Here is a 27452-nt window from a genome sequence, read left to right as displayed (position 1 = left end):
TGACAGTATCGCCATCGAATGTTTCCTGATGGTACTGGCAGTGTTGTTCTCCAGTTTGATGCTGACTTTATTAGAGGCACGTAATGATCGTGACGGTCACTCAACGAACATTTTGCAAAACATTGTAATAGGTCCATGACTAAGGAATGTATTGCTAGCGCAGTGCCGGCCGGAGTGTCCGTGCGGTTCAAGGCGCTACATTCAGGAACCGAGCGACCGCTACGGTCGCAGGTTCGAATCCTGCCTCGGGCATGGATGTGTGTAATGTCCTTAGGTTAGTTAGGTTTAATTAGTTCTAAGTTCTAGACGACTGATGACCTCATAAGTTAAGTCGCATAGTGCTCCGAGCCATTTATTTGAGCTAGCGCACTCGAGCAGATGTAATTTCGATGGATTGCTCACGCGCTGCCTACGATATGTAAGCTATAATAGAATCGCAGACCAGAGAGCAGTGTTGGCTGCAGTAAGAGTTGTGTGGGCAGTAGTGGTGGCAGCTCGCAGTCGGGCGGTTTGGCCGGTCGTGCCTGAGCGATGTAGTATAAGGTAAAAACAGAAGCGCGCATATCTAACTTCTTACAACTAAATTTATACTATTGCTATATCAGGTCCCATGTAAATGTTTCAAAAAATCTTTTAATAATAATATTTTTTTATAAAATGAACTTTTTGACAATCATTCATCTGAATTTAAAGAATTTACTAATTTTTGCAATTCATGGTCTTCCCGATTACCGTAAAGAAAAATCAGTTGTTTCTTTTTATACATGACAAATCTCGCGGCCAGCATTGCACTGGGCTGTGCCAGAAAAAATTCGTGTAGGAGCAGATATATACGCGTTATCCGGCGGCTTCATTGAGGTAAGAATTTTCAATTTGTTCAGAATAATCTTTCAGGGCCATGACGCAGCACTGCTGACGTCAAAAATTTACCAGGGTAAATTCACAGTCAGTTAATTATTGAAAGGTTATATGTGAGCCACAATTTTCATTGGGAGGTTAGTCATGTTATTATTGCGAGGTTATAGAATAATAAACTATTTGGAGGCTACACTGAATGTGAATGATGTAAATATTTTTACTGTTGGGAGGTTACACTATGCACCTTTCCCCACGTAGCGATATCTAACAATTACATAAAAACTGAAACGAATATATAACTATATTTTTTACTGAAATTAAAAACTTTTCCTTAGGAATAGATGTATATATTTTAACTGTTGGGAGGTTACAACATGTTTTGCGGTTTTGATGTTTCTTTTTAAGATCAAGCACAATTAATTTGTGTTGTATTTGAACTGTTCACATCGTAATTCCAACTTCGTTCTCATTGTTCACTGACAACAATTTTTTTTTTTTTTTGTAGGCCTGGCTTGAGAATGAGCCAGTTGGATCGAAATGAGTCGCCAATCATAGGTTACTTCAACTGTGATAAACGTGTTAATAAATGCTTCATGAAATGTGACTTCGAATACGGCCTGGTGATCATAAAACAAAATTAACCAAGGCCTAAATACCTCCCATCAAAGTGTGCGTGGTACTTACTGCTACCTTGAGGACTGTGCGACACGTAGGCAGGCACGTCAAGCAGAAGCCATTGTCGGTACTCACGATCATCTGGTCCGAGTAGGCGCCGCTGGAGTAGGCGGTGGCGAACGTGGCGGCGCAGCGCTCGCCGTACCAGGGGAACTGGCCGTGCTGCGACGCCGACCCGATGGACAGCGTGTACACGCTGTTGATGTAGCCGTCGCAGTTGCAGTTGTCGCCGCGGCTGCCGCCGTTGCCGGACGCCCACACGTAGATGGCGCCCTTGCCGCCGCGGCCCTGCTCCCAACAACAGGAAGAACACAGTGAGTGCGAAGGTATCACGGAGGACAGGTTGGCTGGAAAAGGATGGGAGGACTAATTCAGCTACGGGGATATTATGCGTCGGAGTATTCCCGGTGAAGTTCTTACACATCATGTATGACAGAGACATCAGTGAACAACCATACAACCACAGAAATAATTAACGCACACCCAAGGGTGCCTCCATCTCCAGCAGTTCACCTCCTAGTGAGGTCATTTGCTTCGCAAGATAACCCCGTTTTAAGCCCAGTCAATAATTTCAGAAAGAACCATCCGAACCTTTTGTCTCCGTGACTATTTTGTAACGATTTATCACCGAACAATTCAATTAACTAATACATATAAGTATTTGGGACCAAACCTCCAATATAAAATAACGCAGAAACTCACCTACTAACGATCGACCAGAAAGTGTACAGTGGACTGCAACTACTAACTGGGTGAATGGAGGAATTGCATCCTTCCACCACTTCCACACCTACAATGTCTCGAGCCATGCCACACGTAGTCTGCAGTATGAATACCCGTTCCACCAAATATCAGACTCTTCACCAGTCCATTTACCCCGCCCTACACAAAACCCTTTATAATTCATCACTCCATGTTTATTCTTAACATACATTAAACACATCCACGTATCTAATACATATCGGAAAATCCTCTGCTACATTTATTTTCCTCTCCAATTGCTATCCATGGTACGTTGTTGTACCTGTACCAATAACAACAGAAACGCTACATATACACAGTCTCCACATCTTCCCTCTAAGCGATTTTAGCAGATCCATCTCCCAGACAATGAAGTCCACCCTGACATCCACCCTGCCTCCCTCCTTACCACATCTAACGCACTTCCTATCGTCTCTCACATCAGAGCTCCTTCCTCCCACTCTTTCGTCCTCATAACCATGGCCAGGCCTCTAACCCAGTTGCAGTTTTTTTTCAAATCTCATGTAAGCTACCACTAACTGCCCCATATTTTACAGATTCCGCTATACCAAACCTTCTGCTCCACTGATAACCCACCCATTACAATAACATAGCTACTCAGCTTGTCCCAGTGCAAGACCTTCACGTTTCGTACAGCGAAGTGCTTTCTCATATTTAACAATGTATTTTGTAAAAAACTTCAATGTGTACCCATCATTCATATTAAAAAACCATGCGTATCTTTAATCTGTTTATCGACTTAGAACTGGTTATATTTCCACAAACGCTTCGTCTACAGAGTAGCACGTTCTATTGCTGCCAGACAACCTTCAACCTTGAGGAGCAAAGGAACCAACAAATAAGGATAATGCAAGTCACATGACTCTTAGGTATGTTTGCATGGCTCGAATACAACTGAATTAGCAATATATAAATTAAATGAAATTGAAGACTTGACGTTTCATGAGCTGCCAATGCTATTAAATATCCAGGACCTCGATTCAAATCGCACACCTATGGGAAATTACGATATGACTCTGCCTATTCTGCAATACTAATACTGAAGCAGTCACTGCATTTTTTAAAGAAATTGTCATAAGTACAAGGGGCAGTCAAACGGAAACGAGACAGGTGGAAAAAAAGGGTAAGTTGTTTCAAAAGTAAGCGTCATATCTGTTAACGCATTTATCACAGTGTGAAACAAGATGGTCAATGTCTCCAAGAGAAAATTTTAGCGGTTGCCTACGGAACCATGATTGCACAAACGTGTGCATCTCTTCATCCGAGGAAAATCGGCTCCACGAATGTGTTTTTCTCCAAGGCTCCAAACATACACCACCAAAAAAAATTGTGCATCACCTCGGTTTCGAGAGTTCCGGAACCTGTACAGATAATTGGAAAAGAGATCAACATAAACATCATTTCTGCCGTTTTTATTGCATGTTGTACCACCATACAGAGAGACCTTTAGAGGTCGTGGTCCAGATTTCTGTACACACCGGTACCTCTAATACCCTACAGCACGTCCTCTTGCGTTGATGCATGCCCGTATTCGTCTTGGCATACTATCCACAAGTTCATCAAGCTCTACTGGTCCAGATTGTCCCGCTCCACAACGAATATTCAGTGTAGATCCCTCAGAGTGGTTGGTGGGTCACGTCGTCCATAAACAGCCCTTTTCAGTCATCCCAGGCATGTTCGATAGGGTTCATGTCTGTAGAACATGCTTGCCAATATAGTCGAGCGATGTCGACATCCTGAAGGTAGTCATTCACAAGATGTGCACGATTGGAGCGCGAATTGTCGTCCATGAAGACGAATGCCGCGTCAATATGCTGCCGATATGGTTGCACTATCGATCGGAGGATGGCAGCCATTACGACGCTTTCCTTGACCACCAGCGGCGTACGTCGGCCCCACATAATGCCACTCTAAAACATCAGGGAACGTCCACCTTGCTGTACTCGCTGGACAGTGTGTCTCAGGCGTTCAGCCTGACCGGATTGCCGCCAAACACACCTCCGACGATTATCTGGTTGAAGGCACATGCGACACTCATCGGTGAAGAGAACATGATGCGTGTCCTGAGCGGTCCATTCGGCATGTTGTTGGGCCAATTCTGGAACCGCACGACCGCTACGGTCGCAGGTTCCAATAATGCCTCGGGCATGGATGTGTGCGAGGCCCTTAGGTTAGTTAGGTTTAAGTAGTTCTAACTTCTAGGGGACTGATGACCTCAGATGTTGAGTCCCATAGCGCTCAGAGCCATTTGAACCATTTGTTGGGCCAATCTGTACCGCGCTGCATGGTGTCGTGGTTGCAAAGATGGACCTCGCCATGGACGTCGGGAGTGAAGTTGCGCATCATGCAGCCTACTGCGCACAGTTTGAATCGTAACACGACGTCCTGTGGCTGCACGAAAAACATTATTCAACATGGTGGCGTTACTGTCAGGGTTCCTTTGAGCCATAATCAGTAGATACTGGTCATCCATTGCAGTAGTAGCCCTTGGGCGGCCTGAGAGAGGAGTGTGTCTGTGATACAATGTCCTCAGTCAACGTCTATCTTCAGGAGTTATGGGAACCGGGGAGATGCAAAACTTTTTTTGAGGTGTATATGAAGAGGCCGGGATTGTATGGAGATGTGTAACGGCTTCGGAGCGATACTTCTGCAACGTGATCAAAACAACCATGGCAACATGGCATCCTGCAACAGAAAGATGCCGTCCATCAACATTCCTGTGAATTTGAACCTGATGGCGTGCTTAAATCTTTGCAAAGTGTACACGTACTGCTGTGCGTTAATTGTGGTGCTATTTTCCAGAAATTCAGTAAGTAGTGGGCCCTTGCAAGCAAAGAAATATGTCATATGACTTTACCGGTGCTGGCGTGCCTGTACTTATGACTATGCTGCACACGTTTGGCTGGGAAGTCCTTACACATCTTCCATACAGTCCCGATTTCTCCGCATGTGATTTCCATACTTTTACAGCCGTGAAGAAAGACAATCGCGCCATCGATTTGATTCGGACCAAGAAGTGCACACTTGGGTGCTATCATGGTTCCGCAGGCAACCGCTAACAATTCTCCGTGAAGGTACTAACCATCTTGTCTCACAGTAGGAGAAATTTATTAACAGTGATGATGATTACTGTTGGAATAATAAACAGTTTTCTTACCTTTCTTCCATCTGTTTTGTTTTCATTTGGCTGTACCTCAGGTACATGACCACGTTGTGGCTTGGAACAGTTTTTCACATTTACAAAAACCTTGCTTTCCGGAGTAATTATTGCAGTTTCAGGAAAAGACTGCCGCACTTATAAACAGCAGAAAATGTTAAAGTGTTGCAATGTACAGCGCTCTCACCTATTGTAGTGTTTCAATAATGAAACGCAATGTCGTATATTCAGACAATAAGATAGAATAGTTGCTACTTCTTACGAAAACTGATTAATGTGCTGTACCATTTGCAGGACTGTTTCCTGTCACATTTTGTTTGTATGTATGCATTGTATTGTATGTTAACCGGGGACCTAGAAACCACGGAGAGGCTCCGTCCCCGCCGCATCCGCAGTGGACCACAACCCCACAACGACTACCGCAGTCCACTTCACCCCTCCGCCGCCCCACACCGAACCCAGGGTTACTGTGCGGTTCGGCCCCCGGTGGACCCCCCAGGGAACGTCTCACACCAGACGAGTGTAGCCCCAATGTTTGCGTGGTAGAGTAATGGTGGTGTACGCGTACGTGGAGAACTCGTTTGCGCAGCAATCGCCGACATAGTGTAACTGAGGCGGAATAAGGGAAACCAGCCCGCATTCGCCGAGCCAGATGGAAAACCGCCTAAAAACCATCCACAGACTGGCCTGTTCACCGGACATCGATACAAATCCGCCGGGCGGCTGGCTCTGAGCACTACGGGACACACTTCTGAGGTCATTAGTCCCGTAGAACTTAGAACTACTTAAACCTAACTAACCTAATGACATCACACACATCCATACCCGAGGCAGCATTCGAACCTGCGACCGTAGCGGTCGCGCGGTTCCAGACTGTAGCGCCTAGAACCGCTCGGCCACACAGGCCGGCTCCGCCGGGCGGATTCGTGCCAGGGACCAGGCGCTCATTCGCGCCCGGAAAACCGTGCGTTAGACCGCACGGCCAACCGGGCGGGCTCACATTTTGTTTACAGTTAACGTTGCGATAAGTAATTTTGATACAGCTTGTCTGTAGCGCTTGCCGCATGCGCTCACGTATGCGCTTGTCTGCTGGCCGAGCCTCGCCGCAGAACTGCTCGCAACTCCTAGTTTACTTGTTGCTTACGTGTGACCCTTATTCCTGGCCCGGCGTAGCTGCGTCTACGTTTTTCTTATTGTTTTTAACACTGACAGACATAATCTTATGATTATGCGTCTTTATTCTGCATTAGTTTTATTCTGTGACATGGCCAACGTTTGGCCCTCAAAATAATTTAATTTTTGTAAGTATCACGATTTTCCTTATTATGAAATCATAAGATTGATGATGTATTTCAGTGTTTAATATTTGTCCGTATGGGTTAATTTATAGGTTCTGAGAAGATACCATTATTGGCATCGAAACCTAGGCAAACTAAAAAAAATTACCTTGCAACTGAAGGCTGAATTTCTTATTGTCTAAACAATTCACGGTTGCTGAAGCGCTCCATTGTGTTAAAGGGTCGCATATTCACCCCTCGTGAATTAAATGTATGCTGGAAGAAAGAAAATGTAACACAGTTTCTCAATAACTAAAATATAAAATTAAAGCACCTGTCATATAGTATAAGATACAGAAGAAAACAATGAAAAATACTGGAGGATTGCGCTCCTGCCATAGATTGCAGCAGTTTCGGCAAGCGCTGTCTAAAAAAGGTACCAATACCAATATTTCGTCCGGCTGCAAAAATAAGGAACTTTCAGGGTAGCATGAAATATGACCTTGGACATCGTATGCCTGGGTGTATCAGTTACCGTGGGAATGTGGAAATGTTTACATTGGACAAACGCAGGGATGTATCTCCTTGCTACGGACGGAACACATACGCAAACTACGACTATAGCAGGAAAATATATTTGCTCTAGCCGTGAGCAGCTTAATGGAAAACTACATGTTGGAAATTGAAAAGATGGCTGGCTCTGAGCACTACGGGACTTAACTTCTGAGGTCATCAGTCCCCTAGAACTTAGAACTACTTAAACCTAACTAACCTAAGGACATCACACACATCCATGCCCGAGGCAGGATTCGAACCTACGACCGTAGCAGTCTCGCGGTTCCAAACTGAAGCGATTAGAACCGCACGGCCACACCGGCCGGCTTGAAAAGATGTCTGCCACCTGCTCAAATAATGGCTTCTGGGACAGCGTTATTAACGAGACAATGTACTTACGAGTGTCGATGAATTTTGTTAATTGAGATAACTGTTTCGCCCTCAGCCCAACTTGGCAGCCAGCCTTTGGAGGAATACGACGGGAAAGGCAACTGCGACGTGCATCGCGTAGGGTTGAAGTGGTTGGCCGACACCTGTTGCCAGATTCGTAAACAATCGACCAGGCCAATGTTCAACTGTTGTTGATCTGCGTTTATGAGATTTAAGTGCTCGACACTAATCAGAGGCGTGCAAATTTACTTCCACATTCCAGCCCCTATCACTGCCACAATCATTTAAGCAGCTCAACATTTGTACTTATGCACAGTGGTCTAAGCAGACCAGTTTGGGTTTTTGCAAGTCTGGCAAGCTTCATGGGACCCGGTCAGCCTGCTGCCACTAACAACAGTTTGCGCTTTCAACACAAAGTGACTAACTAGGTATAGGTTTGCATTGGTAGCTTCACTGCAGCTCAGCTATCTTAACGGTGGGAGCAGCAAATGAACAATTCAAATTTACACGAGGCCAATGAGAAATTAACAACTGGGGAATATATAGCCCTCACGAGACAGAGTCAAAGTCCAGCAGGAGAAAAATCTTCGTGTGTTTATGAGGCAGCATAAAATTAGTCAGCAGGTATCTCGCAATGCAAATTGTGTAAAAAGTTACTAAACTCTCATTCGGCAACCTCGGGTTTTTGTCCAGCAGTTAATTCATTTCAAAATATTTTGAGAGAGGACGAAGATTTTGTGGCTGATAAGTGTGTGGAAATGTTTGCCAATGACTTGAGACCATTTATCAGTATACAGGATTTCTAAAATTAGGGCAAACATTGAATGAAGCAGGAAATATTATGGCTCAGTGTACATAAAAAATCACATTTTTGGTATGTAGCGTAGTGCGATGAAAGCTTAATATTAAAGAAAAGCTTCCTCTTTCAGACATGTACTGTTTAGACTGGCGTAATACGAAAAACGAGCTTCGTGTTTGCTAAGATGCACCTGAGGAATTTAGAATGAACTATTTTGGTGACTTAGAATGAATTCGGCGAACCTGCAAAACATATCCTACAAAAAGTAATTAAAACTGGTATAATTGGGGTCTTATTTGGCTCAGTTCAGAAACTAGACTTCCAAAACTTTACTTTAGTTGGCGTTCAGTAAGACAGACATCCTCAGGTTCGTGCATGTAAGGGAACTCGACTTCCAGAGATGATTCTGCGTGCAACAGTTAACATACATTGGAGGTGACCTGATGATGATTCGAGTTGAGAACAGCCATTACTAGTAAAAAGGACGTGAAGTTACAGAAAACTGTTAACATCTAAATAAATATATAAGTTCAAAATTCGCCGAAAAGTAAAAATAGGGGCAAATAAAATCCACAACTTTCTGGTCGGCAACGACCCAAAATGAATGTATATTTCATTGAGCCTCGTCTTGTTTTACTGGGGTAAAAGAGAACTTTGCATCAACTTCCGAACCCTGCTTATAACACTGCAATAAAAACATACAGCATGAACTACTATCTCGTGTAGCAGAGCGAGAATCCGAGCGGGCAAATAATACTCCTTTAGTCCTCTTGGGTTCGGCGTAGCGGCAGCTTACGTGTCTGCCTAAAAGGCAAGCATGGGCAGGTTAAAGGCGGAATGTGTTCATCTCTGACACTAATACATATATAAGGAGCTGAACTGTCTTACCGCGACCTAAGCGACAAAGTGTAGCCAGAAACACATAAATATTTCTTGTTTTGCATTCACAGGCGGCGAAAACCTTCACAGACAGATAAAATAATGTTGTTACGTTGTTAGTATTTGCAAACTGTGTGCAAAAGTTTATTATTCTTTGTAATATTTGAAGAAATACTTCAGAGCCATGGTCACATTTAAAAACGTATTTATTTTGAAGTGAAGACTTTATTCAGCAGGACTTTTCTGTCATATTCGGATCTAAAGCAAGGTACCACAAGGAAAAAGACAGGAAACTCACACGATGTGCTTCTGTTCTCTGTGTTTTTCCTGTCTGCCTTCCTTTGGATCCGAAGGTAACAGCAAAGTATTATTGAAACCGGTCATCAGTTCAAAATAAATACTTAAATGTGATCTTGACTTTCAAATACTTCTTCAAATATTACAACATGCAGATCAGCCCCTGACCAGAAAGTCTGCAGAATATAAAATTATTGTTCTTTGTTGCGTATAAGTTTGTTGTATAATAGAAGGTTGGGCCGTGTATCGACTCGTGCTACACCTTGTGCTTAAATTGCATTGGTTTTCCTTTTCTTCCCCTGACATGTTTGTTTGATATGTTGTCTGTCATTAAGTGGCTGCTTGGTTGTCTTTTCCCTCGGCTATCGATATCTATGGAGGAAGTGAGATCTTTGACCGGTGGTAACTTCGTGTGGTGGCGCGGAAGTAGGGGCGTTGTGCGCAGAGAGTGTGGTGGACACGGGAGGGCAGTGTGGATCGCCGGCGCGGACGAGGCGTGGTCGGTTGTACCGAGTCGCCACGTGATGTATGTCGGTTGTGTGTAATGAGCGAGTCGAGTTGACGGAAGAGCTCCCCGCGGGTTGGTTGTATACAGAATCGCCCCACGAGTAGTTGCTGTTCATTTCGCCTTGGTGGGACGTTAACAAGCTTCTTTAAATCCTCCGTTTTAACTCTGGAGTTTAAAAGGAGACACCTAACATGAAGGAGCGGTCACTACCCGTCAACGTTGCAGAGGAGACGTGAAATCCGGTGACAGAGCGTGTTGTCTTGTGACCGTGGCGTGTTGGGCACACTGGCGACGCGTGCGCGGTCAGATGTATGGATCCTTGCCATCCGAGGTCGTGTACTGCCTGTTCGAGCATAATTGCAAGTTAAGTTAGTGGAACGTTTAATCATTAAGTAATAAGTTTGCGTAACCAGTGTCTCTTCGGCCTCGTGGCCTCCGGCGATCGGGTTTCCTGTCCCCGGCACCGGTGTAATTGAAGACAGTGATTTTTCCTCCTCCTCTCGTTACTGCCCGATGGGAGGTGTAGTTTTGACAGTTTAATTGTTTCGCTATTCTGTGGTGTGGTATGAGTAAATTCATGCTTCTTGTTGGTTGATCATGTGGTCACTCATTCAGGACTGTGTGGTGTAATGTTTCCTTGCACGAGGTTAGCTCTAATTCTGTCAGCAAGTTAAGACATCTTATTACAAGTTTTCGCTGGCTAAAAGTCGGTGCAGTGACCAGCCTGAGAGTGGCAATTGTGTTTACGGGCGTATTTAAATTGGTCAGTATTCTGCCTAACCTGAGCATCCCTGAGTGGGTGATTTGTGGCCGCCTTACACGGGTCCGTGATATCTGTTATGTTCTAATGATATTCCAGGACACTTGTTTAAAAACTTTTTTAAATTCCTCCATTCCTTTATTGCCATTAATCGTGTTTTTGCTGAGATCTTTGATTTTTTTTAATGGCGGTGTTGGTAGCTTCACTACCTCACCGTACTTTATTAACATAGTTCTGTATTTACTTTAGTAGCCTGTTTACTAATGTTCTTTAAATTTTGTAAACTGTTGTATTGCTATAAATTACTTGATTGCCGTTAGCATGTTTTGAAAGGTTGTTGATTGCCGTACGGTCAGTTTCTATAAGATATGAATAAAAAATGTGTGTGTGAAAATGTCAACTCGACAGTAAGAAATTTGGCCCCGTTTCCCAAATTGTGGTGTGGCTTGTAGTAACCGTAACCACTGTGTGTGTTGTGTGTGTTTGTGTGTGTGTGTGTGTGTGTGTGTGTGTGTGTGTGTGTGTGTGTGTGTGTGTCAAAGATGAACTTCAGAGCAACTATGTGTTCTTGCGTTTCTGTCTGTTACTGATATGTTGAAGTATCAGTGAAAATGAAAGGAAGAATTACCAGCACGACTGAATTAGGAGTTGTTGTTGTTGTTGTGGTCTTTAGTCCAGAGACTGGTTTGCTGCGGCTCTCCATGCTACTCTATCCTGTGCAAGCTTCTTCATCTCCCAGTACCTACTGCAACCTATATCCTTCTGAATCTGTTCAGTGTATTCCTCTCTTAGTCTCCCTCTACAATTTTTACCCTCCACGCTACCCTCCAATACTAAATTAGTGATCCCTTGATGCCTCAGAATATGCCCTACCAACCGATCCTTCTTCTAGTCGAGTTGTGCCACAAACTCCTCTTCTCCCCAATCCTGTTCAATACTTCCTCATTAGTTATATGATCCACCCATCTAATCTTCAGCATTCTTCTGTAGCACCACATTTCGAAAGCTTCTATTCTCTTTTTGTCTAAACTATTTATCGCCCACGTTTCACTTCCATAGATGGCTACGCTTCATATAAATACTTTCAGAAACGAATTCCTGACACTTAAATCTACACTCGATGTAAACAAAGTTCTTTTCTTCAGAAACGCTTTCCATGCCATTGCCAGTCTACATTTTATATCCTCTCTACTTCGACGATCATCTGTTATTTTGCTCCCCAAATAGCAAAGCTCATGTACTACTTCAAGCGTCTCATTTCCTAATCTAATTCCCGCAGCATCACCCGATTTAGTTCGACTACATTCCTTTATTCTCGTTTTGCTTAGGTTGATGTTCATCTTATATCCTCCTTTCAAGACACGGTCCATCCCGTTCAGCTGCTCTTCCAGATCCTTTGCTGTATGACAGAATTACAATGTCATTGGCGAAAATCAAAGATTTTATTTCTTCTCCTTGGATTTTAATTCCAACTCCGATTTTTTTCTTTTGTTTCCTTTACTGCTTGCTCAATATACAGATTGAATAACAACGGGGATAGGCCACAACCCTGTCTCACTCCCTTCCCATCCACTGCTTCCCTTTCGTGCCCCTCGCGTCTTATAACTGCCATCTGGATTCTGTACAAATTGTAAATAGCCTTTCGCTCCCTGTATTTTACCCCTACCACCTTCATAAGTTGAAAGAGTATTCCTGTCAACACTGTCAAAAGCTTTCTCTAAGTCTACAAATGCTAGAAACGTAGGTTTGCCTTTTCTAAATCTGTTTTCTAAGATAGGTTGTAGCGTTAGTATTGCCTCACGTGTTCCAACATTTCTACGGAATCCAAACTGATCTTCCCCGAGGTCGGCTTCTACCAACTTTTCCATTCATCTGTAAAGAATTCGCGTTAGTATCTTGCAGCCATGGCTTATTAAACTGATAGTTCGGTAATTTTCACATCTGTCAACACCTGTTTTCTTTGGGATTAGAATTATTATATTCTTCTTGAAGTCTGAGAGTGTTTCGCCTGTCTCATACATCTTATTCACTAGATGGTAGTTTTGTCAGGGCTGGCCCTCCGAAGGCTGTCAGTAGATCTAATGGAATGTTGTCTACTCCTGTGACCTTGTTTCGACTCAGGTCTTTTAGTGCTCTGCCAAACTCTTCACGCAGTATCATATCTCCTATTTCATCTTCATTCTCTTCCATTTCTATAATACTGTCCTCAAGGACATCGCCCTTGTATAGACCCTCAATATACTCCTTCCACCTTTCTGCTTTCCCTTCTTTGCTTAGAACTGGGTTTCCATCTGATCTCTTGATATTCTTACAAGTGGTTCTCTTTTCTCCAAAGGTCTCTTTAATCTTCCTGCAGGCAGTATCTATCTTATCTGTAGTGATATGTGCCTCTACATCCTTACATTTGTCCTGGCCATCCCTGCTTAGCCATTTTGCACTTCCTGTCGATCTCATTTTTGAGACGTTTGTATTCCTTTTTGCCTGCTTCATTTACTGCATTTTTATATTTTCTCCTTTCATCATTTAAATTCAATGTCTCTTCTGTTACCCAAGGATATCTATTAGCCCAAGTCTTTTTACCTACTTGATGCTCTGGTACCTTCACTATTTCGTCTCTCAAAGCTAGGAGATGGAGTAAAATAAAAACGTTGTATATCTCATACACTTTCCGTCTCTACTTAAAGGATATGACAGCAGTGACCCCTGGAAGACAAGAGAATAATATGGAGTTTGAGCACTGAGACAACACGGCCGTTGTAGCAACGGATGAAAAAGAATTGCGGGAATTAATCGGAAAGATCAATGGATTGATAATCAATACAAAGAAAACAGAAGTAATGGCACTATGAATGGCGTGACACTAGATGCGCAAACCGTTAAATATCTAGGAAGCAGGAAAGAAAGCGACTGGAACAGCACAGAAATTCAAACCAAGATAGCAGTGGCGAAAGAGACATTTTGTAATTTTGTAAGAAAAGGAAAGTTTTCTGCAGCAGTATGGACAAACATTTGAGGGTTGTTCTCTGGGATGTTGGAACGGGAGAATAATGATAGAATAAGGCTGAAGTCTTTTGAGATGTTTTCTTGGCGGAGTGTGGACAGAATAAGTTTGATGTAGTAAATAATGAGGAGGCTATGAGAAGAGTTGGAGAGCAGAGAAGAATACTTAACGTAAGAAAAAGGAGAAGAAACTGGATCGGACTTAAATTACGATCAAAAGAGTGATTTTAAGAGCACTCTTAGAGTGTAGGTATAGTTAAGAAGGCAGTGACGGACCACCAGAAATTGTGACGCAAAGGAACTACAAACATATCAGGAAACTTGCATAAAAAGTTCTCGGTTTACTTGCCGCGTCAAATTTGGATAAAATCCCAAGATTTCGATGACTACCTCCGTCATCTTCGTCAGGGGTAAAACTGACTGTCGTGGACTGGTGAGGCTTCCGCTTTTATAAGCAGTGGACGGCTTCTCATTGGATGGATGACGTCACCGTGAAACCGATGCGTACTGAGGTGGCGGCCTCTATATCCATAGATTTTGTTTGCGCGCTTTATCCAGCGTTGCTTGCAGCGCCATCCATCGCAACAGGCGGAGAACTGCGAGGAATGTAAGAAGTCTCCCTCTGCGCTCTTTCTACATAAATTGCGCGCTTCCATGCATTGCTGAGTGCATAACCGGAATCTCTGTTGAAATTATTTTCACAGAGTCTAATTTCAACTGCTTCCCTGATGACAGAGTCCCAATAGTTTGAAGCGTGAGCAAGTAGTCTTGTTTCATTGAATAAAATCTTATGTTTATTTAACAAACTGTGCTCAGCCACCGCTGATTTTTCTAGGTACCTGTATTTCAGGTGACGCTGATGTTCCACACAGCGATCGGCGACAGTTCTTATAGACTGGCCCACATAACTTTTGCCACACTCGCAAGGAATGCTGTAAATTCCCGGTACTCTCAGGCCAAGATCATCTTTCACGGGTCGCAGCATTTCCTTACTGTTCCTGGGTGGCCGGAAGACTGGTCTGATTCCTTGCCGGCTCAGGACTCTGCCGATCTTGCTGGTCGTTGCACCGCAGAATGGTAGCCGCGCGATGTGTTGGTCCTCTTGATCTGTTCGAACTGCGTCCTTTCTTGGTTTCTTCGCCAGAGTAGATGTGATATCACGATCAGAATAACCATTTTTTATGAATACCGTCGTCAGATGGTTAATCTCGGAGCCGAGATGATCCTCGTCCGAAATAGTCCTTGCTCTGTGTACCAAGGAGTTCAGCATAGCTCTCTTCTGAGCTGGGTGGTGAAAACTACGCGCGTTTAGATATAAATCTGTATGCGTCGGTTTTCTGTGCACAGAATGTCCGAGACGACCATCTGATTTTCGCTCCACCAGTACATCTAACAAGGGAACCTCCCCATCGCACCCCCCTCAGATTTAGTTATAAGTTGGCACAGTGGATAGGCCTTGAAACACTGAACACAGATCAATCGAGAAAACAGGAAGAAGTTGTGTGGAACTATGAAAAAAATAAGCAAAATGTACAAACTGAATAATCCATGCGAAGGATATGCCACAAAAGGATAACATAAGCTCAGGAGCGCCGTGGTCCTGCGGTTAGCGTGAGCAGCTGCGGAACGAGAGGTCCTTGGTTCAAGTCTTCCCTCGAGTGAAAAGTTTAATTTTTTATTTTCAGACAATTATGAAAGTTCAGGCACTTACGCATAATCAACTTCGCTCTCCAAAATTCCAGGACATGTTCAGATTTGCTTGGACATATGCAGGATTTGACGGTCTACACACGGAAAAATTTGAAAACGTTAAAAACATATGTTTTGACAGAGCACAGGGAAAACTGTGTGACTGTGAAACTGTTGCATTCATTTGTTCCAGCTTATGTGCAAATTCTTATGTTTTCATCACTTTTTTGGGAGTGATTATCACATCCACAAGGAAACCTAAATCGGGCAAGGTAGAATGATCTTTTTACCCATTCGCCAAGTGTACAATTTAGGTGGGTCGACAACATATTCCCGTCATGTGACGCACATGCCGTCTCCAGTGTCGTATAGAATATATCAGACGTGTTTTCCTGTGGAGGAATCGGTTGACGTATGACCTTGCGATCAAATGTTTTCGGTTCCCATTGGAGATGCACGTCCTTTCGTCTACTAATCGCACGGTTTTGCGGTGGGGTCGCAAAACACAGACACTAAAATTATTTCAGTGAATAGAGACGTCAATGAACGAACGCACAGGCCATAACTTTGCGAAAATAAAAAATTAAATTTTTCACTCAAAGAAAGACTTGAACCAAGGACCTCTCGGTCCTCAGCTGTCCACGCTAACCACGGGAGCACGGCGCTCCTGAGCTCACATTCTCCATGATGATGCATATGTTGCGCATGGACGACTCAGTTTGTATATTTTGCTTTTTTTTCATAGTTCCACACAACTTCTTCCTGTTTTCTCGATTGATCTGTGTTCAGTGTTTCATGGCCTATCCACTGTGCCAACTTATAACTAAATCTGAGGGGGGTGTGATGGGGAGGTTTCCTTGTAAGAAGGGTAACTTTCCGTCCTTCTCCACCTCCACTGTAAATCTTATGTTCTGATGTATACCATTCAAATGTTCAACAAACTGCTGCAGTGTCTCATTGCCATGTGGCCAGATTAAAAATGTATCGTCAACATACCTGAAGAAGCAGGATGTACGTAAGGGAGCACTGTTCAACACTCGTTCTTCGAAATCCTCCATGAAGAAGTTAGCTATGGCTGGTGACAGTGGCGAACCCATGGCTGTTCCGTCAATCATTTCATAATATTTTCCACCATACAAAAAATAGGTGGTCGTCAAAGTGTGTCGAAATAACTTCAGTATTTAAGGAGAGAAATGAGCAGCCAACATTTTAACGTATCTTCCACTGGAACCTTTGTAAACAAAGAGACCACATCTAGGCTGATCATGATGTCATTCGGACCTATCCTCATCTGCTTTATAATGCCAACAAACATTTTTGAGTTAGTAATATGATGGCTACAGTGGCCGACTATAGGTGCTAATGATTTAGTTAAGTATTTTGCCAACCGATATGTAGGAGACCCAATAGCACTAACAATAGGTCTCAACGGAACCCCGTCCTTATGGACTTTGGGTAGACCATATAACCTGGGTGGCCTTGGTGCTCTTGGTCGTAGATTCTTGACTAGTTCTTCTGGGAGGCCAGAGTTCTTCAGTAGCTCCCCTGTCTTCCTACTAAGTGCTGCTGTGGGATCCCGTTTAAGAATACGGTACGTGGCATCTTCCAATAATATGGCCACTTTCTTATGATAATAGGTAGCATTGTGGATAACTGTGGCATTCCCTTTGTCGGCTGGTAGTACAACTAACTCTTCATCCTTCCCTAACGATTTCAATGCCAGTTTCTCCACTCTGCTCACATTGGGCTTAGGAGGCTTGGCTGTTACTAAAATCCGACTAGTTGCAAGCCTTACCTCATCTGCTGCCTCTTCAGGAAGGTGCCGAACCGCTTGTTCTACCCCACTGATAATCTCGGCCACTGGTAGCTTTTGTGGAGCTGGAGAAAAGATCAGTCCCTTAGTGAGAACCGAGAAACTATGGGGACAGAATCCTGGCTTGACGTAGGGGGAAAACACCCTATGAACATATGAGCGGAAATAAATCGTTGGCACGGTAGATGGCGCTGACGAATAAAAGTTCCTCCTACCATGTGCTGTGTGTGTTACAGACTGTGTGATTGATGCGTTTACTGTAAGCAGCAGAATGGTCCGCTATTCACGTCGGGAGCAAGCAGCGATGGTGTCTGTGTACGGCCGTGCAGATGAAACTGTCGAGAGACAGCACGGCTGTACCACAACCAGTACTCTCACAGACACCAACCACATCACACAACATTCCAAGCGTTTGTGTCGTCATGGGTCCTTTCAGGCAGACTAATGAGCAGGAAAGCAGCGGACTGTATGTACACCAGATTTGGAGGACCGGTTTCTGCCTCTCGGCAGTTTCCATCTGCTTGTCCGTGCACAAACACCATTTCGGCTTGTTCCCAACACGAATATCTGATCACTCTGCTGCTTACAGTGCGCTGCGTCGATCACACAGCCTGCAGCGCAAGAGGAACACACGGCACGTAGACAGAGGAACTTCCATTCGTCAGCACCATCTACCACGGCAACGATACGTTTCATAGGCCATTTTTCCCCTCTATTTCCAATCAGGAATCTGTCCCAGCAGTCTGTCGGTGTCATAATTGTTTACCCTGAATATGTCTCGGTGGCATCCTGGATGTGCTCAGTGGGTCTGCGATAATACAGGTCAGCGGCGGAGCTTACCTCTCGGATGCCCCTCTCGATGGCTTCAGTTGCGAGCCGCCCCGGGCCCTCAACGGTCCGGCCGTCGTCGTTGGGCCCCCAGGAGGCGCTGTAGATGTCGACCAGCTGGTGCGCCCAGCCCAGCGACACGCCCTCCACCCTGTCGTTGACGTCACCATCCAGCAAGCGCACCCCTGTGGATTAACCGTATGCAGTGGTGATATAATTCTACTGAACTCGCCGCTCTTTTCATAAAGTCGACACTGAATGCGACCACTCTGTCATTTACAGATCAATTACGTCAGAAAAAAACGTCTTTGTAAATTATAAACTGTCTAAAACTGTGTAATAATAAGAGTTGGTTCTCGTGCGACGTATCATCCAGTTATGACAACTACATCAATAGACTGAAATTATGCGTCCCTTTCCGTATCGACCCTTTCATTTTTATTTACTGTATCAGTTCCGAGTAAATAAACAAGAGGCACGAGGAAATGACCTTTAGAGACATTAACATTCCATTCTACGAAAACCTTCAGTATCTTTTAGAAAGATTCGTCTCCGTAAGCAGGTCTGTCGTTGTCAATTTTTATGACGCTGTATAGAATGAACCCAAGCTTCATATTCTTTTTCATCTCAAAATCTTGCGGTTTCATTGTACTTCGTATACCTCAAGCCTGAAACACTACCTCCTTGATTTCTTCCTGCCTGTGCTGCCCGTACAGCAACTCCCTTCCCACCCCCACCCCCGACCCGTCCCAAACGCAAAATAAACCTGTCTGTGCTGTTGGGCTGGCCCATAAGTTCTGGTGGTCTTATTTTTTTAGTGTCGGTTTCCACAAAAATAAACAAGAAATGAACAACAAATCAATAAACGATGTAGTCTCTGTTGTCGTTAACCTCTTCCCAACGTTCAGTAAGCTGCTCAGTGCCTAGATAGCAGAAATCGCCTGGTTTTATCGTCCACACAGACCATCAGCTCCACGTGAATACTGAGCGATACGCTAGGCAATGCATTTTACGGGAATCGCAACAGGTAGAAATCTGAAGGCAGCTAAGCGTTTGAATTGCTTATTTGGCGATGTGAGGTGGTTGTCGTGTCGCAGAAGAACGCCATATCGCCGATCGGGTGGTTTATTGAGTTCCGTACATCGGTAGGTAAAAGCGGAACCTTTATAGGATCGCTTCGTAGTCCAACCATCTGTCTGTGTCTGTCTGCCTATTAAAAACCATTTTTCCCACGAACGAGTCGATGTAACACATTGAAATTTATGCCACATACAGATGTCTATGTTCGCTTGGTGGTGTAAATAATTGAAACTTCTAAGTCAATCCAATCCAGAGAAACGGTTTATTTACGTCATATTTTGACACTCGCACAGTCATTCATCAAAAACTATAGCGTACTTTCCGCAGTCCTAGAAACATGAAATTCCTGCAAGAAACAAGGTCTCACAGTACAACCAAAGGAAAAAAATCCGAAACCTGTAAATTTTTAATTAAATAACACGAAAAAAATTTTCATTCGTTATATGGGCTGGCCCTTAAGTTCTGGTGGTCTTTTTTTTTTAGTGTCGGTTTCCACAAAAATAAACAGGAAGTGAACAACAAATCAATAAATAACGATAAGTGTGTGGTGATCCACATGAGTTCCAAACGAAATCTGTTGGAATTCGATTACTCGATAAATAGTACAATTCTCAAGGCTGTCAATTCAACAAAGTACCTGGGTGTAAAAATTACAAACAACTTCAGTTCGAAAGACCACATAGATAATATTGTGGGGAAGGCGAGCTAAAGGTTGTGTTTCATTGGCAGGACACTTATAAGATGCAACAAGTCCACTAAAGAGACAGCTTACACTACACTCGTTCGTCCTCTGTTAGAATATTGCTGCGCGGTGTGGGATCCTTACCAGGTGGGATTGACCGAGGACATCGAAAGGGTGCAAAAAAGGGCAGCTCGTTTTGTATTATCGCGTAATAGGGGAGAGAGTGTGGCAGATATGATACGCGAGTTGGGATGGAAGTCATTAAAGCAAAGACGTTTTTCGTCGCGGCGAGATCTATTTACGAAATTTCAGTCACCAACTTTCTCTTCCGAATGCGAAAATATTTTATTGAGCCCAACCTACATAGGTAGGAATGATCATCAAAATAAAATAGGAGAAATCAGAGCTCGAACAGAAAGGTTTAGGTGTTCGTTTTTCCAGCGCGCTGTTCGGGAGTGGAATGGTAGGGAGATAGTATGATTGTGGTTCGATGAACCCTCTGCCAAGCATTTAAATGTGAATTGCAGAGTAATCATGTAGATGTAGATGTAGATATGACTGTCTGTCTCTCCGTCCATCGGTTAAGACCCCTTTTTATCAGCAAAGGGTAAACGTATCAAGTCTTATAATCATTGTGTCAAAAGATACGGCTATTCATGTCATATTTTGATACAAATTCACTCATCCAAACCCTTAGGGTGGTTCCCGTAGTCTTGGAATTATGAAATTGGCAATAAGGAAGGATTCACAGTGCAAGTGAATGAAAAAAAATACGAAACTTGTTAAAATGTAATTGTATCACACGAAAAAACATTTCTTTTGTCATTTGTTATCCATCGTCAGACTTGAAATTAAGAGTCAACAGATCTGTATTCAGGCTAATTAGGTCGCAACGGTAAAAGTGAAATACCAGGCAAGTAATTAGTGACGCGTTTAGGAATTTATCCATCATCAGATATCCAGGAGCGATATCTGCAATTAGATATGACGTTTCAAGTTTTATGTGAAACGCCACGTAGATATCGTGCAGCAGTCGCTCTTGGATATCTGATGGTGGATAAATTCCGAAACGCCTCATATGGGTAATAGTCATTCCCTGCTTGATATTTGAATTTAACCATTGCGAACCAGTTTGTGAATGGAGAGCCGGCCGGAGTGGGCGAGCGGTTCTAGGCGCTACAGTCTGGAACCGCGCGACCGCTACGGTCAGAGCCACTTGAACCATTTTTTTTCCTTTTTTTTTTGGATGGAGAACGAATGATTATGTTTATAATGGTCGCCTGCCTCCTGGACGACTTTATGCTAAATTTATGTTATTGAAATTAAAAATATTCTTGAAAGTCTTGGAATCTCTGGAACCGATATCTTGCCTGTATCAATGTCGATAACGGGCAAAAATGATCGGGATTCTCGATTTCCAGAATGGATAAACTTTCTGTATACATAATTAAGTTTGTACGGAAGCCTCAGATCACGACTCCTACTCGCAGCTGACAATTTTTTTTGCTGGATAGTTTATTCCATTTCTTGGACTTAAAGTTCCACCTGATACACAGTTCGGTTGCAATCAAGCAGTTTGTAGTGAATCATGCACGCCTTTGAGGTCGAAACTGAGATATTTCAATCACTTAAACCAGTCTTGAGCCGTCCTAAGAGGCACCGATTCTTCGTTATACAGTTCGCAAATCGCTCGAGCAGCTTATGCGCCTTTGGCACATCGATTATAAACAAGACGCCAAAGATGTCGGAGACGCTTTCGCTTGTCGACTTGATCATTCATTTTAATGATATGAAAGGACCAGATGTCTATCGGCAAAAAAACAAACTAAAAAGACTGTTTTGTAGAGCACATAATCGTCTATCGAATATTATGAAACGCAGCGCCAGAACATTTTACATACCACGCAAAATTTTTTACTTAAAAAAGACTTATGGGTCAACAAAATATACACAGTCGGAGAAAATACTAGTACATCCTTTTATAGGTTACCAAGGTCTATTGTTACAGATCAATAGCACAAGCGGTTCTGGGGTACTAGATATCGACCCATGCTGAGACACTCGTATTACTACAAGAGCGGCAACGTGGGTGCTCTGGTGGAATCCGGTCGGTCGTACAGATGGCGAATAGAGGAATACGTTACGCCACGCCAGCTCGACCTGTTCACGTATTTCTGCAAGAGTTGTTGGTTGAGTCACACGGGTCACTCCACGTGGAGACTGGAGACAAATCCGGAGATGGCCGTGGTCAGTGGAGTTGCTGGACTTCTTGTAGAGCACATTGAGTTTCACGAGCAGTGTATGCCCGAGCATTATCCTGGTGGTTCATAGCGTATGTGTAAAATTACTATAAAGAACCGAAACTACACATGCAGACATAATGCCACAAAAGGAGCCAATCAGCATTAGTTCCCGTTCTGGCATGATGTCTGCACTTGTTGTTTCGCTTCTTTATACCGATTTTGTACGGACATTATGAACCACATACCATGTCATTTTATTGAGTGCATCATATGGCTGACACTCGCAATTAATGCGATAGGTAACCTTCCGAAAAAGGGCACTAAGTTCCCGAAATCGGTAAATAAATTAAATTCCTTTTAATGCATATGGTTGCTTACTATTTCGTTGTATGCGAATACAGTGGCTGAGAATGGATAATATACTAAATATTTGTAAATGGAACAGTAGAAATTGTCGTTTACAGTGGAAAAGAAGTATAAGTATAAAATGACCGTTATTAATAATAAGATTAAAATAATGTATAGTAAACATATAAAAAACAACCAAGCACATGTTAACAATGAAGTTATAACAGAGTTATAATGAATCACTAATCTCGGACAGTTTTCCTGCAACTTCGCTACTGTAGCACCGCCAGGCGGCTCGCGTCTATGAACACACTGCGGAACTACTGTTTATTATGTATATGGAGAGAAATACATTCAAAATGCAGATGAGGTCGTATTTCGGAATTTACTGTGGCGCTATAAACTGTAACAGCTTCAATTTGATTTGGGATACGTGAATGAATGTTATTGTTTATCAGGGACACATAATTAGCTCTATATAATAAATGGATCATACAGCAGTGGCAGGCGGAAGTAAACTAGAATTGCATTGCGTGCCAAATGTAATGGAACACGTGTCAGCTCTAATATATATATATATATATATATATATATATATATATATATATATATATATATATATATAGAAAATCTGGAGGCACCAGCACTACAAACAGTAAGTTGATGCCCCTTCATTCTTCTGTTACTGCACACTGAGGTGACAAGTCTTAAGATCCCTCCTAACATCATGTTTGACATTCTTTTGCCAGGCGTAATGCAGGAGATCGACGTGCCACGGACTCTATTGCGAAAGTGTTGCGGGTGCAGCATTTTGTGCTCGAACTGACCTCTCGATTACGTGCCATAAATGTTCGATGGGATCCATTCCGGGTGATGTGGCTGACCAAAGCAATCGCTCCAAGTATCCAGAATGTTCTTCAAACCAATCGCGAACTAATTAGGCAGTTTCCTGGCGGCTTAATTAGCGCGGAACAGACTATTAAAAGAAAAACACCTATACTGGATTGTACATTCTTCATAAAACTGAACCTCTCATCATGAATTTGCATTTATTAACGCTATTGTTCTGTACTACTCATGATTTAGGAGTCGCTATCTATCATTGCTTCTCTTAACAGTTTTCGAAGCAGGCTCGTGCTATCGCCCTATATTACTTGTGATTTAAGAGTCGCCTTTAGTCATTGCTACTCGTAGTACATTTCGAGGCAGGCTCATAGCAACGACACCGCGCGCCTGGTCATACCCACTCATCAAAAATTACATACACACAAAGTAACAAACGAACATATCTCGCACTGTATTGCATGAGCGTATGCACACAACACTATCATATCTTTAAGTACAATGATAAACTACAACAAATACATTTTTTTGTGATATATTACAGTACAGCATCACTGGTCTATTGCGGTCTAACTGTGTTGGTGAGGCAGTAAATTTATCCACAGGGCAGTGACTGCGTCACTGCAATTCACTTTGGAGGTGTGGCGGTGGGACTTTTAGTCCCGTACCACCCTCTGACGGTGACAGTACTACATGAGTCAGGCAGAAAAATTTAGCGTAACGTGGGCAAGTATGGTTGGAAAGTATTGGACGTAGAATGGGGGCTAGTCCCGCCAAAGGATGCGTCTGTGGTGGGCGTGCCAGCCCTATCGTTAGCCATGGTCGGAATCCGATTCCTCTAGGATGGTTAGGGGAACCGGATGTCGATGCAAGCAGCGTGGAAGTGTGGTCCCAACGTGGCGTAACCCATGGACAGTGTCCCGCAAGGCATCCACTTTCTCATAGAGCCGCCGCGCGTTGTTGCGTATGGTCGTCTTTAGGGGGACGATATCCGCTTCCTCGTGGAGAGCGACAATTCTCGTGAATGGCGGGGCGTGCAGGCTCCACCTGAGCACCTTGTTCTGCAGGCGCTGCAATGTACGCATCCTGGTGACACTAATCGTGGCCCATGCAGCAGATCGATACGTGAGGGCAGGCACGATAACTGTTCGGTACATGCGGAGCTTGGTGTGCAGGTTAAGTTCCCTACTGCGAAAGAGCGGGTACAAAGCCCTGGTTAGCTTTTGCCCCTTGTTGGTGACATACTCCGCATGACAGTGGAAGAGCAACTTGTGGTCCATGTGGACCCCGAGATACGTGGTTGTCGGGGACCAGGGTACCCGCACACCTGCAATCGAAATGTTGCGGCGGAGGGCTGGGCGCCGTTTCGTGAAGTAAACTGCTGTAGTTTTGGCGGCATTGAGAGCTATTTTGTTTGTCCGGCACCAGGTGATGGTGGCGTCCACCTGTCGCTGGAGGCGGGCGGCGACGGCGTCAGTAATGCGGCCAGTGGTGTATAGTGCTGTGTCGTCAGCGTATTGTGCAAGGTGGCACTCGGGGATGACCGGCATACCATTGACATAGATATTAAAAAGGATGGGGTATAGCACTGATCCTTGCGGAGTGCCTGCCGACAATTGGCGAATGCCAGAACGCATTCCCGTTGAGAAACTAGGAAAGTCCTACCACAGAGGAAGTCATCCACGATCTTGACATAAATATCCGGTATAGGGGTCTGTGTCAGTACGAGGTTGTCTTGCCAGATCTTGTCGTAGGCGTTTTGCAAGTCCAGAAAAACGGCAGCTGTCGACTTGGCAGTGTTGAAGCCTTTGTTGATGTGTTCAGTGATCCATAGGACCTGAAGTTCAGCAGAGAGGTGCGAAGTAAATCCAAACTGTTCAGGGCGATTCGTCCCAGCTGCCGCAAGAGGTTGGGAAGGTCGGTGATGGATCACAGATTCAAGGACCTTCGCCATAGTATTTAGGAGGCTGATGGGTGGTGGCGTCCACCTGTCGCTGGAGGCGGGCGACGACGGCGTCAGTAATGCGGCCAGTGGTGTATAGTGCTGTGTCGTCAGCGTATTGTGCAAGGTGGCACTCGGGGATGACCGGCATACCATTGACATAGATATTAAAAAGGATGGGGTATAGCACCGATCCTTGCGGAGTGCCTGCCGACAATTGGCGAATGCCAGAACGCATTCCCGTTGAGAAACTAGGAAAGTACTACCACAGAGGAAGTCATCCACGATCTTGACATAAATATCCGGTATAGGGGTCTGTGTCAGTACGAGGTTGTCTTGCCAGATCTTGTAGTAGGCGTTTTGCAAGTCCAGAAAAACGGCAGCTGTCGACTTATCAGTGTTGAAGCCTTTGTTGATGTGTTCAGTGATCTGTAGGACCTAAAGTTCAGCGAGAGGTGCGAAGTGAATCCAAACTGTTCAGGACGATTCGTCCCAGCTGCCGCAAGAGGTTGGGAAAGTCGGTGATGGATCACAGATTCAAGGACCTTCGCCATAGTATTTAGGAGGCTGATGGGTCTGTTGTTGGTCGGGACTGTAGGGTCCTTGAACCTCTTGGGGATCGCAATCAGCTTGGCTTGTTTCCACTGAGGGGGGAAAAGGCCAGACGTGAGACAACAGTCTAAAATCTTGGTGAACAAGATGAGTGGTGTGCAGGGAAAGTGGCAAAGATGTTCATTTAAAATTCCATCCAATCCAGGGGCCGACCGGCCACGTTTCCGTCGAAGGATACGCTGAATTTCTGCCATGGACGTAAGAAGGGGAGGAGACTAGGGTGGGCGGTTGTGGAAAGGAGCAGCAGCTGTCAGGACTTCATGTTCTTCCTGTAGTTCGTTCGGAGAAAGGTCCTGGACCAGAGGGCGGTTTTGGGCCTCGAACGCATCTGCTAGCGTTTCCACAACTTGGAGGGAATCATACGACAAGCCCGTTGCTGTGCGAATGGGATGGGCAGTCGCTGGCATAGAACGCCGCAGGGTGCGAATGACAGCCCAGTCAGATTTTTGGTGGAGTAGGAAAGTGGACATCCTGTCCTCCCACTGTTCAGATCTCCATTCGGCGAGCCGGTGGCTGAATTCGCGTTGGAGGCGTCTCATTTGGCGTTTGTCCTGAGGGTCACGAGACTGCTTCCACCTCCGACGGTAGCGGTTCTTCTGCACCTTCAGCTCTCGTAACAGGTAGCAAGTCGTCCTGGACCAGAGGGCGGTTTTGGGCCTCGAACGCATCTGCCAGCGTTTCCACAACTTGGAGGGTATCATACGACAAGCCCGTTGCTGTGCGAATAGGATAGGCAGTCGCTGGCATAGAACGCCGCAGGGTGCAAATGACAGCCCAGTCAGATTTTTGGTGGAGTAGGAAAGTGGACATCCTGTCCACCCACTGTTCAGACCTCCATTCGGCGAGCCGGTGGCTGAATTCGCGTTGGAGGCGTCTCATTTGGCGTTTGTCCTGAGGGTCACGAGACTGCTTCCACCTCCGACGGTAGCGGTTCTTCTGCACCTTCAGATCTCGTAACAGGTGGCAAGTCGTCCTGGACCAGAGGGCGGTTTTGGGCCTCGAACGCATCTGCCAGCGTTTCCACAACTTGGAGGGTATCATACGACAAGCCCGTTGCTGTGCGAATAGGATGGGCAGTCGCTGGCATAGAACGCCGCAGGGTGCGATAGACAGCCCAGTCATATTTTTGGTGGAGTAGGAAAGTGGACATCCTGTCCTCCCACTGTTCAGACCTCCATTCGGCGAGCCGGTGGCTGAATTCGCGTTGGAGGCGTCTCATTTGGCGTTTGTCCTGAGGGTCACGAGACTGCTTCCACCTCCGACGGTAGCGGTTCTTCTGCACCTTCAGCTCTCGTAACAGGTGGCAAGTCATCCTGGACCAGAGGGCGGTTTAGGGCCTCGAATGCATCTGCCAGCGTTTCCACAACTTGGAGGGTATCATACGACAAGCCCGTTGCTGTGCGAATAGGATAGGCTGTCGCTGGCATAAAACGCCGCAGGGTGCAAATGACAGCC

The 27452-nt window shown here is 44.6% G+C and overlaps 1 protein-coding gene across 2 annotated transcripts in view; it reads right to left on the bottom strand.

Moving 5' to 3' along the window:
- LOC124622118 (neuroendocrine convertase 1-like) overlaps window positions 1-27452 on the bottom strand; it is a 497126-nt gene that overhangs the window by 124478 nt on the left and 345196 nt on the right. For both annotated transcript variants that reach the window (XM_047147727.1, XM_047147728.1), the window contains exons 7-8: window positions 18260-18432; window positions 1609-1821 (exon numbers count right to left, since the gene is read on the bottom strand). In XM_047147727.1, the coding sequence (XP_047003683.1) occupies window positions 1609-1821; window positions 18260-18432 (386 nt within the window). The remainder of the gene's footprint in view (window positions 1-1608; window positions 1822-18259; window positions 18433-27452) is intronic.

This window comes from Schistocerca americana, chromosome 7 (genome assembly GCF_021461395.2).
Source record: "Schistocerca americana isolate TAMUIC-IGC-003095 chromosome 7, iqSchAmer2.1, whole genome shotgun sequence".
In the NCBI taxonomy this organism is placed as follows: Eukaryota; Metazoa; Arthropoda; class Insecta; order Orthoptera; family Acrididae; genus Schistocerca; species Schistocerca americana.
Note: the sequence above shows the minus strand (reverse complement) of the source record. Positions and strands in the feature narration are given on the sequence as shown.